The 11,114-nt window shown below is 36.2% G+C and overlaps 1 protein-coding gene across 9 annotated transcripts in view; it reads right to left on the bottom strand.

Annotated features, from left to right (window-relative positions):
- Nucleotides 1–4,609: 4,609 nt before the first annotated feature.
- Nucleotides 4,610–11,114, bottom strand: part of SEPTIN7 (septin 7) — a 104,099-nt gene continuing 97,594 nt past the window's right edge. For all 9 annotated transcript variants that reach the window (XM_009203105.2, XM_003896106.4, XM_009203108.3 and 6 more), the window contains 2 exons: nucleotides 6,682–6,821; nucleotides 4,610–5,666 (listed from right to left, as the gene is read on the bottom strand). In XM_009203105.2, coding sequence (XP_009201369.1) covers nucleotides 5,627–5,666; nucleotides 6,682–6,821 — 180 coding nt within the window. In that variant the 3' untranslated portion in view covers nucleotides 4,610–5,626. The remainder of the gene's footprint in view (nucleotides 5,667–6,681; nucleotides 6,822–11,114) is intronic.

The following is an 11,114-nucleotide window of genomic DNA, read 5'->3' as shown; positions in this document are numbered from 1 at the left end:
TTAAATTTTGTTGCCAGGATTGAGGGGCATTTATTGTGGAACAATGGATAACAAATACAAATGTTACAGAATCACACAGTGAAATTTTAGCTTGCTTGTTTTTATAAAGAGGTGGAAATGGCCATGTCATAGCATTCTCATGAGTTCTAGTTCAGAGTCTATGTGAACACTCTGTATTTGCACATAGCAAGGACTCCAAGACACTTGTTGCTGCGCTTTTCCAATTTTGTTTCCTTCCCTTAGACTTCCAAGTGAGTTCTCTCTCCCGTTTCAGGCAGGTATTTTTCCCAGTTTCAATACTGTCTAAAACAATCATATTTGGTGGGATGAATTCATCAGTCCTTACAAGTTGGGAGAAAAAAAATCTATCTCCTTTTCAGGACATGAGCTATAATCAGGCCAATCATACCTGAATGGTGACTACAGAAAGTGAATTTTTATCAGTGGTCTCCATTCCATCTTTCAAACACCTGACTCTTAGGGATGGGGTCTAATTAGGCACTAATGAGGTGGAGATTTGAGAGAGAAAATGCCAATTTGAGTTCCTGGCACCTCTGCCCAGCAATACAAAGGTCTAAGGAAGATTTCATTTGTGTCTGAGAGAACTGTGTTCCCGAAATATTGTATACAACATTTAGTTTTGTTTTTTAACTTTATCAGGGTAAGCCAGAGATTTGTATAAACACATTGAGATTTATCCCTATGAAAAAAAAAAAAAAAAAAAAATTGGACAGCTCCCAGTACATCCCACCGATACATTCCCTGACTTCTGAAACGCGGGAAAAAAGCTCACATTAACACCACGGTCCATACCAGAGTGCTCATTGTTTCACTCACCATTTGCCAAGTAGCTTAAAACTACTGGCTTATCCAAGACACAGGGAATTTTTCTGTGCTACACTAGAGTAAAGCATATATTTAAATATGAAAGAGATCATTAAAAATTCAAAGACAACAGAATTAAATGAGGGCTAAAAATGTTGTATGCCTTTGCCAGAACAAGTTAGTTTGGTATCCCCAAACTTGGGTGAGAGCCAGCCCCTCACCCAGGGGAATCTGTGCTCTACTTACATGCAAATCTCCCAGTGAAATGCTGCTCCCTTGCAACATACTTGTACAAAGGGAGCTAAGTGGGGTGGTCCACCTCAAAGAGAGAACGAAGAGAATAAAAAGGAAGTTTGTTGGTAGTGTCTGATTATCCCCCCTCTGCTAGCCTCCTCATCTATGCCACATCTTCACAAACCTCTTCTCTCAGAGGTGTCAGCTACTGCCTCTTCCCACCCCCACAGGGTTTCAGAAAGCCCTGAGTGGCATTAGATTTCGGCAGGTCCACAAACAGCATCTAAAACAGAGGTTCTGTGTGGCCAATAGGGTTTCAGGCTACCCTTTGAGAGCCTGGCACAGAACAAGGTCTCCTTTCACTTGACCCTCCTTTGCCAATACAAGGCTGTTTGGCTGGGTCCAGCACCCCATGGGACTAATGTTCTGGCCAAGAATTGTCTTCATTCTTCCCATGAAGCTTTCAAAGTCTTCTAAAGAACACAGGAAATTGTCAGCCCCTATTTTCTGCTGAAAATGGCTGACACTAAATTTTGAACATTCTATGGATTAATCCCAAATTATGGGAACCAAGTTTGCTTGAAAAGCAGCAAAAGTTTTCATTAAACATGAGACTCTGATAAACCATCTCAGCACTACTTACAAAGAATGATGTATTTTATAACTCCAATTACTAACACCTTTCCTCTTTTGACCAAAATTACCTTATTGCCATGGAATTAACTCCAGAAGACTATCTCTGTGCACAAAGAAGCAGATCCAGAGACTTATCATGGCACTATGCACACTTCCTAAAAATAAACCATCACTAAAACTGAGTACTTTTTGGTCTGTCATGACCCCAGCAGATTGTCACATTCTTGAGGTCTGGACACCTTAACGTGTGCAGTCACAATGTAATCCTCACTCCAAACCAGCAAGGAAGGCATGGGGCCCATTTATAGCTGAGGAAACATTCAGAGAAGTTACATGCCCAATTCAGAGTTGGGGTCTAAACTGAGACAATGAGCGTGTCTGGTGCTTTCTGCTTCTCCAGGCTGCCTGGTGGCCAGCTGACCCTTTAATCAGGGAGCTTCTGCTCTGTGCTAACAACTCTGTAGAAGATCATGCTTCAGAAATGTGGCAGTGTAGCAGACCAGGTACTTGTAAGGCTTAAGATTTAAGCACAGGCCCTGATGTAACCAAGACCAGTTCAAACTCCGGTTCTGCCAGTTACCACCTATTGAATAAGCTACCAAACATCTTAAACCCTCAGTTTCCCCATCCTTTTGCAGATGAGGAAGCAGGGTTTAAAATGTTTAGCAACTTATTCATTTATTAATGTATTAATAAGTTATCCTAATAGATAACTTACCCAATTGTTATCATTAAGGATTAAATAACACATGTAACTACTTAGGTTACCATCTGGAACAGGACAGCTACGGGAAGTTATTACAAAAGGGGCAGGTAAAATTCTGAATGAAGTGCAAGGACTTACATTTGCAAGCTTATCATCAGAAAGGACTGCGATTTACTGATGTGGCAAATTTTCCTTTCAAATCAAGTAGGACATTACAGCGGTCTTCACTAGGACCTTCCCTGGTGATTCAACAATAACTATTAACTATCCACATACTACCTAGATCGATGGCCTCCAAGGTAGAAAGTAATAATTCACTGGGGCTTGGCAAAAGAGTGCAAACCTTTTTATTTCACTCTTTCAAATTTTGTTTCATAATTTTCACATTAGTGTAGCAGTACATTTGTTAACATATATTTTCGTTGATCAATACATATAATTATGGACACATGCTCAACAAATATTTCTGTAAGGAAACAGCATCAGGTTTGGAGACCGTGATCTAGATAATTTTCTGAGTCAACATTTTGCTGCTGATGCATTCGTAGCTACCAAGCCATCTTTCCTTTTTTCCCCTTACCTACCATATTCTGACTTCTACTCCTAGATTAGTTCTTCCAAGAGGATAAAACATATTAACATGCGGTGGGTCAGAATGTGCAGGTGGTAATGTGACACCCAGCGAATGAGTCCAAGAGGCATGGGTATCTCCTCAGCTTTCAAGATTACAGCCTGAGCTACACAGAAATAAGCTGTGTCCACTTAACTTGCTTGTGAACCTGCTATGGAAGCAATGATATCCCATTCCACTAGGTGGCAGCAAAACTCTATCCACAAGGTGCCCACGTGGTTCACCCGTATTAGTGCTTACTTGTTCAGCCCTACTTAATTAGCGAAAAGACAGTGGCTAACAGGATACTTCAATTACATAATGCCTCTGACAGTGGAGAACAGACATTGCCATTTTGCTTTCTACAAGCTGGCCTTTCCTTAGGCCTACCTGAATTTTACATGTATTGTGAATGATCCTCTCAGAAATCCACAGGCCAAATAGCAAAAAGAGCCTTCTGACATACTTAAGCCTGGAGTCAAAAATCAAAAGTCCTAGTAAAAGTAAAGTTATATAGATGCTATATCAGATTCAGGTGAAACCCTGGGCATGCCATGGATAAAGACTTCTGAAAGTTTTCATTAGCATGGTAGAATAATGAATGTGTCTTACAAATTTATTATAATAATACATAGAATTTTGAAATAATATTTCCCAGAAGCAGTAGTACTTAACCAGTTAGGCAGGCAGTCTATATACATTTTTTACCTTTGCATTCTCCAAATTCAGTAGGTTGTTCTTAGCCTCCCTAAAACCAAACATTTTTGGCTAGAGGTGTTAACCCAATCTCTCAACACAAAAACGGAAAAAAATAAACACCCAAACAACAATCTCTCTGCTATTGACTTATAATTATTCCCTCTGCTTAGGTCTTTAATTTTAAAAAGTAAACAGGGTAAAACATTTCAAAATAATAAACTGGGCTACATGTAACTTACTTCTTACTTAAATTATGCATTATGTTAAAATCTATGTCACTTGACCTTGAGAAAAGAAATTACACTACCCTCTTTCCAGTTAAAAAAATTTCAGTTTCCAGGAATTTGAGAGTATACCTAATCTGAATGAGTTAGAAACTGTTCTCAGAGGCCGGGCATGATGGCTCATGCCTATAATCCCGGAACTTTGGGAGGCTGAGGTGGGTGGATCACTTGAGCTTAAGAGTTCGAGATCAGCCTGGGCAACATAATGAAACCCCATCTCTACAAAAAATAGAAAAATTAGCCAGGCGTCGTGGTGCATGCCTGCAATCCAGCTGCTCAGGGGGCTGAGGCAGGAGGACTGCTTGAGTCCAGAGGGTTGAGGCTGCAGTGAGTCATGTTTGTGCCACTGCACTCCAGCCTGGGCAATGAAGCAAGACCCTGTCTGGGGGAAACAAAAAAAATTGATCTCAGAAAAATAAGCATACAAATGAGAGATAGAAATGAATAGAGATATGGTATCTCTTAAATTAGAAAACCAGCACATATGCATTCTAAATGAGACAAGCATATAAAAGATGTCATCGTAGAGGAGGCAAACTCAAGTTGAAAAGCTTCTTCCCAAACATACTCTAGTCTAGTACATCGACTATAGGATATTTAAGACCCCACACACTATTACATCACAACATCGTTTATTATGTGAATTTTTTACAATACAAACAAAAAATACAGAAATGCAATATATGAATACAGCTAAATGCAGAATGGTGACTTTTTTCTCTTCAAGAGGCCATGATTCCCATTTCTAGTAAAATAAAGAGACTGCATATAGGTAGAAACAGGTTGGTCATTAGCTTCACAATTTTGCCTAGAAATGATCTATAAATGCATTTTCCCCCCGCTACTTACCATAAAGTGTAAAAAGGGAGTTAAAGGAAAGTTTCCTTGTTGGTTCCTACCATATGAAAGATGCTATATTCTATTTTAGCTGGGCCAATATATGGAAAATATCTAAATTAAATGTTATTACAAAAATGAAGCAGTAATGAGATTCTGGCTAAAGAGGGCACTAAATGAGAATAATATATATTTAAAGAATCCAAAACAAACAAACAAAAAGAGGTTGTTATAAAAAAGCTCTAGGTGCACTGTAAGCATATAGGGTTTTTTTTTCCATGTGTATTTTTAAACAATGGAAGTGTCAAAAATAGGGTCAACTGTGTTAGACTAAATTACATTATTGTATATGCTGCACTGAATGGAACCTTTGTATTATAATTATCATAGAGAAGCATAGTTTGCATCATATTATGGCAATTTATCCTCAATGAAAACCTTCCAGAGTCCTTTTATTTTGGAATATCCTGTAAACAATCAAACCACCAGAACATGATTGTACAACAGTAAAATGTTCTCTTGCATTAAACTGAAGATATCTGTTTAATAAAAAAAGAAAAAGAAAATGTAGGAAAGGTACTTAGAGCTGTTACTTTCTAAGTACACAACACCCTAGACAATTCAAGGCATCTTAATCTCCATCAAGAACAACAACAAAAAAAATAATTTTTGTCATGCTGTTAAATCCATCATTATGGATAAAACTGGTGCAAATTGGTCAAACGGATCCAACAAACACTGATGTCCAAGCTGGCATATTGGCAACTAATACGTAACTGGTGGTCAATAGAGAGTTTAAAAGATCTTCCCTTTCTTCTTGTTCTTTTCCAAGGTTCTAAATGATGAAAGGGAAATAATCAAGATGAGTAACCATTTGATAAACATGATAACAACAGCTAACCCAATTACAACAATGTTGGGATTTTCAGATACTTTTTCATTGAAAAAAATTAAAAGACTTAGAAGTAAACAGCTAAGACAATGTTAATCTATAATAGTATTTTCTTAGACAAATATTTGACAAAACTCCAGGATAAATAGTAAAAAATATGGCAAAACCCAATTTTAATATACAAGAACAATTATTTCCAAATGAAACAGCACAAACTAAAAAATATCAACCAGCATTAAACAGGGTGTTCTTTTCCCCCACTGTCATTTGCATTCTGCAGTGCAACTGCTTTTACAAATCTATTTTCCTCTTCTTTGGGGAAAATGTTAACAGTAGTATAGTGTAGTAGAACAAATGTCAAATCTGAAAATGTTTAGTAATGAGGATAAACTATATAATCCTTATAGGAATGCCACTTTTCAGTTTTAAATGAAACTATTAAGGAAAAGAACACCAAAAATTCAAATATTATTGAATTTTGTATAAATTAAGAGAAAGTAATTGATTAGCTGTAATGGAAATTAAATATCTAACATTTTGTCTTAAGAATTTTATCGTAACAACATAATCCAGTACAGTTAAAACGTATTCCTAAATATGTAACAGATTTTGAAGAATGTTCCCTTTGTGTGCCAAAAATTGACAACAACCCTTATGTCCAACAATTGGGGGGAGGAGGTAAGAAATCCAATTAAGGTAAGTTAACTGGGGAGAATGTTATGAAGCTGCTAAATCATAATTATGAAGATTAAGTCATGAAAGATGTACTGAAAAAATACTGCTAATGGACACAGACTGTATCCATCCATATAAAAATATTTATCCATGAAAACCATTGTTTGGAATGCATGATAATGGGTGATGACTTTTTAAGTGTTATTCTAATGTTTTTTAAATAAGTAGGAAAACAATTCTTTAAAACATTAATACACACATTTCTTAGTAATCTATTAGTTACCTCGAAGAGTTCTGTTGTTCTAAAATACGTTGTTGAGCTTCCCAGTTTGCTTTCTCATCCTCAAACTGACGACGTTTTTCCTCTAATTCTTTGTGCTGTGCTTCCAAATTCTTTTTCATTTGTTCATGGCGCCGCTGGAGCTAAATCATAGCACAGTATATAAAACAAAACTAAGAAATCAGAAGCAGAAGTATGTTTCATCCAGACACCCTAAGGATAGGAGTATGAGCATTGAATAGCCCTATTGTAAATTCAGAGTACTACCTGGAAGCACTGTCAAGGACTCCTCCTACTTTAGGACCCAAAAGGCCAGTGACCCAAGACAATAATCTTGGGAAACAGTTAAAAAAAAAAAAAAAAAAAAAAAAAAAAAGCAACAAACTTAACAGTGTGGAGTACTTTATAATGGAAAATTACTATCTTATCTCATTTTTCTTTAATCACAAATATGTTGGAGGCTGGGCAGTGAAGACATCATTGTTCTCATTGTACAGATGAGGAAACAGTTGCAGAATTTAAATGACTTGCCCAAGATTGCTAGCCAGAAAGTGGAAGAACCAGGACTTGAATAAGCCTCCTAATTCCAAGTTTAGAAAGCTAAGACAAGTGAAAAGAAAGCAGGTAGTTTAGGATCCTAAGAGTTCAAAGATGCCAGTAAAGTACTCTGATTCCTGTAAGCAGTGGTTCTCAGACATTGGTCTTCATGAAAATCACCTGGGATGTTTGTTAAACATACAGAATCCTGAACCTCACTCAGATGTACTGAATTAGAATATCTGGGTGTTCAGTTTGGAAATGTGGATTTTCAACAAGTTACAGGGATTCTAACGCAGGTGGTCCTTCCTCCTGTGTGTATTAATGCTGTAAAGAATGCTGACTGAGAGGTAGTAAACACTCATGCAAAGTAACTGCAGAAACAAAGGGCTTTAAGTCCAAGAGATCTTAGATAAATAATTTCATTTAGATGCAAGTCAATCCATTTCTGAAAAAAAAAGAAAAGTCAACAAATTTTAAAAAGCAGATTAAATCCTCCTATGCCAAATACCCAAGGACTATTCAAAACCTTCGGTTATCCAGGAATTATGTTCTGTTATAGATTTTACTACATTGGTGAGTTAACATTAACATAATGTTAATATACAACATTATTATATTATACATATTATATATTATATATTATAATTTTGCATACAATTTTTCTTTTTTGCAAGCCCGAAGTGACTTCAGATTTATTCCTATTTCAATTATTTCATGCAATTCTTACAAGACAGAATCACCTAAGACACACTTAAGCAAACATGAGTAAATCTGAGGTGAAATCTTCCTGATGACAGCAAACAAGCTGCTAACAAATGTCAGAAAGTAGGAACCTAAGAAAATGTCTCTAGTTATTTTTTTTAAATGCAAGGGAATCACATATACACAATTCGGAATAGTAGTTACCTCTGGGAATGAGAGAGAGGGATACAATAGGGGACAGGCACACAGGGTCTTCAAATGAGTTGATAACATTCTATTTTTTTAAGCCAGGTGGTAGGCTTACAGTGTTCATCATTCTTTAACTTACATTTATGTTACATGTAAGTAATTATCTTTTGTGTTAACTGCACGTAGATAAAGGTATAGGTCATAATCTCACTCTTAAGAAACCCATGGGGTCAGACGCCTTTCGAAGTTCAACATTTTTCAGTTATTAAAACCACAACACTGTTTAGAAATGAGCTCATACTATATTTATAAAATACCTTCTGGGCTATCTGGGGCAGCAAGTATAATCAAACACATTACTTTTTATTTGTTTCAGTAAAATATATAAATATTCACAATATGTAGGATTAAAACTTAGTTCATGTTAGGTTTTGCAGTTTTCAGAGCTTTTTCCATTCTGAAGTTGTGAAAAACAGGACTGTGAACCTATCTAGCAATTAACAGCAAACTTAAAAATTAACTGGGTTCAAATGCTGGCATATTAAGTTAATTTATCCTTCTTCTTATCTATAAAGGAGAGATGGGCAATAATATCTACCTTGTAGGGCTGTGGTGTGCACTAGACAACACAATAAATGAAAGATGCTTGGTGCTGTGACTGATGTACTGTGCTGCTAGTTGTGCCCCAAACAAGTATTTCCAGCGTAATGGAGTTAAGGAGAAACTGTATTAAACAAGGCTAAAAGGGTTTCTTTACCTATTTATGTATTTACATGTATCATATTTACATAATATATATCATGTATCATATACATGATGATTTGCAAACTCATTACCACAGGGATGTTGGTAAATACACTCTAGATGTGGTTTCATAAAAGACAAAGAATCTAGAATGAGCATGCCTAATTCTCTAATGGCTTAGAGTATCAGGTGGGAACCTTGGCCCAGAGCTCTTCACAGGTCCTTTAAATGTTAACATTCCATCCTTCAAAGAACAGTTCTTCAAAACTATCTTCACCATTCATAGTAATCATGAAAATTTCCAAAGGGTTCCTTGGCTACAGATTCACAATTACTTATTTGTAATATTTACTCTTAGCAACATGTCCTAAAATACATTTGCCTCAAATATAAGTTAAACTACTTTTAGATTCTCAATGGAATCTAAGTGTGGAGATAATGTAGTAGACTCTTGATTATTCCTGTTTTTCAACCCCTCTTTGGATATAGATTTTCCAGATTATATGTGAATTACTGAAGAGGTAGAGATTCAATGCATATATTTGACAGGCTGATAAATTAATCTCCAAAATGTCATGTTAAGAACTTTAATTATTCATTTATAATACAATAGAAACAGCTAAGACAGTGATTCTTGATTGGGAGTGTGTGTGCATGCACATTTTGATTTGCCCAATGATAGGAGGGCACTGCTATTAGCATTTAGTGGCAGTGCCAGGGATGCTAGTCCTGTAGTGCTCAGCAGTCTCAAACCAGGAGTAATTATTCCATATCCTGGCTAAATTAAACTCAAAACAAATATAACAACAGTGAAAGATTTTAGTAAGAAATTACAAGAAAAGCCCAATAATGTAAGAGAAATTATGTGGAATAAAAACATTTCCTCGAAATTATTTAATACTTTCTCATGCCATGCATTCTATTTACTCAATGGATTACAGTACTTTTGTTAAGCCTTTAGTCAAAAAAGGTTTCCGTATTTTACGCAGTAATTACAAAAGCAATGCAATCAACTCTAAGAATATAACAGAAGAGATCTGAATCTCTTCTTAATATACTTAGATACAAATATCAGTGAAGCCACATAAAACACAGGGATCTTACTAAATTTTATCATTAAAGATTGTTTTAAAAATATTTTATATTACTGTCATCCATATATATATATATAAATATATATATATATAAATATATATATATATATAAATCCATCCATAAATTATGTATATAATTTTGAGACAAGGTCTAGCTCTGTCACCCAGGCTGGGGTACAGTAGCACAATCATGGTTCAATACAGCCTCGATCTCCCAGGCTCAAGTAATTCTCCTGCCTCAGCCTCCTGAATAGCTGGGACCATAGGCGCATGCCACCATGCCCAGCTATTTAAAAAAATTTTTTGTAGAGATTGGGTCTTGTCATATTGCCTAGGCTGGTCTCAAACTCAAACTCCTGGACTCAAGCAATCCTTCTTTGGTCTCCCAAACTGCTGGGATTACAGATGTGAGCCACCACACCTGGCCTTCATCTCACATGTTTTAAAATAATTTATTATTTTATAGGATTTTTTTCGTTTTTTTTTTTTTTTTTTTGAGGCAAAGTCTCGATCTGTCGCCCAGGTTGGAGTGCAGTGACGTGATCTCGGCTAAGTACAACCTCTGCCTCCCAGGTTCAAGCCATTTTCCAGCCTCAGCCTCCTAAGTAGCTGGGATTACAGGTACTCACCACCACACCCAGCTAATTTTTGTATTTTTAATAGAGACAGGGTTTCACCATGTTGGCCAGGCTAGTCTGAAACTCCTGAACTCAAGTGATCTGCCTGCCTCAGCCTCTCAAAGCGCAGGCGTTACAGGCATGAGCCACCATGCCCAGCCTATTTTATAATTTTTAATTATATCAAATTTATGTGGAGAAAATTTCATACTGAAATCACTTCTTTATTTTGGGATTACCCATAGTTTTTTCCTACTATTCTCAGACATCTATCAAACTAACTGTTCTATGGATTCTTATGTTCAGTTTATCTTTTTCTCCATCTTTTCTCTCTTGCCACCTATTGAAGGAAATGTCTCCAAGGTCTTTTTGATTAATAGAAACTAAATGTATAACTCAACATCTAGAAGGGTTTCAAAATAGTAGATACGTCTTCTGGGATGTTTTGTCATTACCCTGCCCAATGTTGTACATGTACATTATAAATAAGAAAGGCCCAACCTTAACAAAAATTATCACATTCCCTAATTTTCTCTCCTTTAATTGTGTG

The sequence above is a fragment of the Papio anubis genome, chromosome 4, assembly GCF_008728515.1.
Source record: "Papio anubis isolate 15944 chromosome 4, Panubis1.0, whole genome shotgun sequence".
In the NCBI taxonomy this organism is placed as follows: Eukaryota; Metazoa; Chordata; class Mammalia; order Primates; family Cercopithecidae; genus Papio; species Papio anubis.
This window is presented reverse-complemented; position numbering and strand designations above follow the sequence as displayed.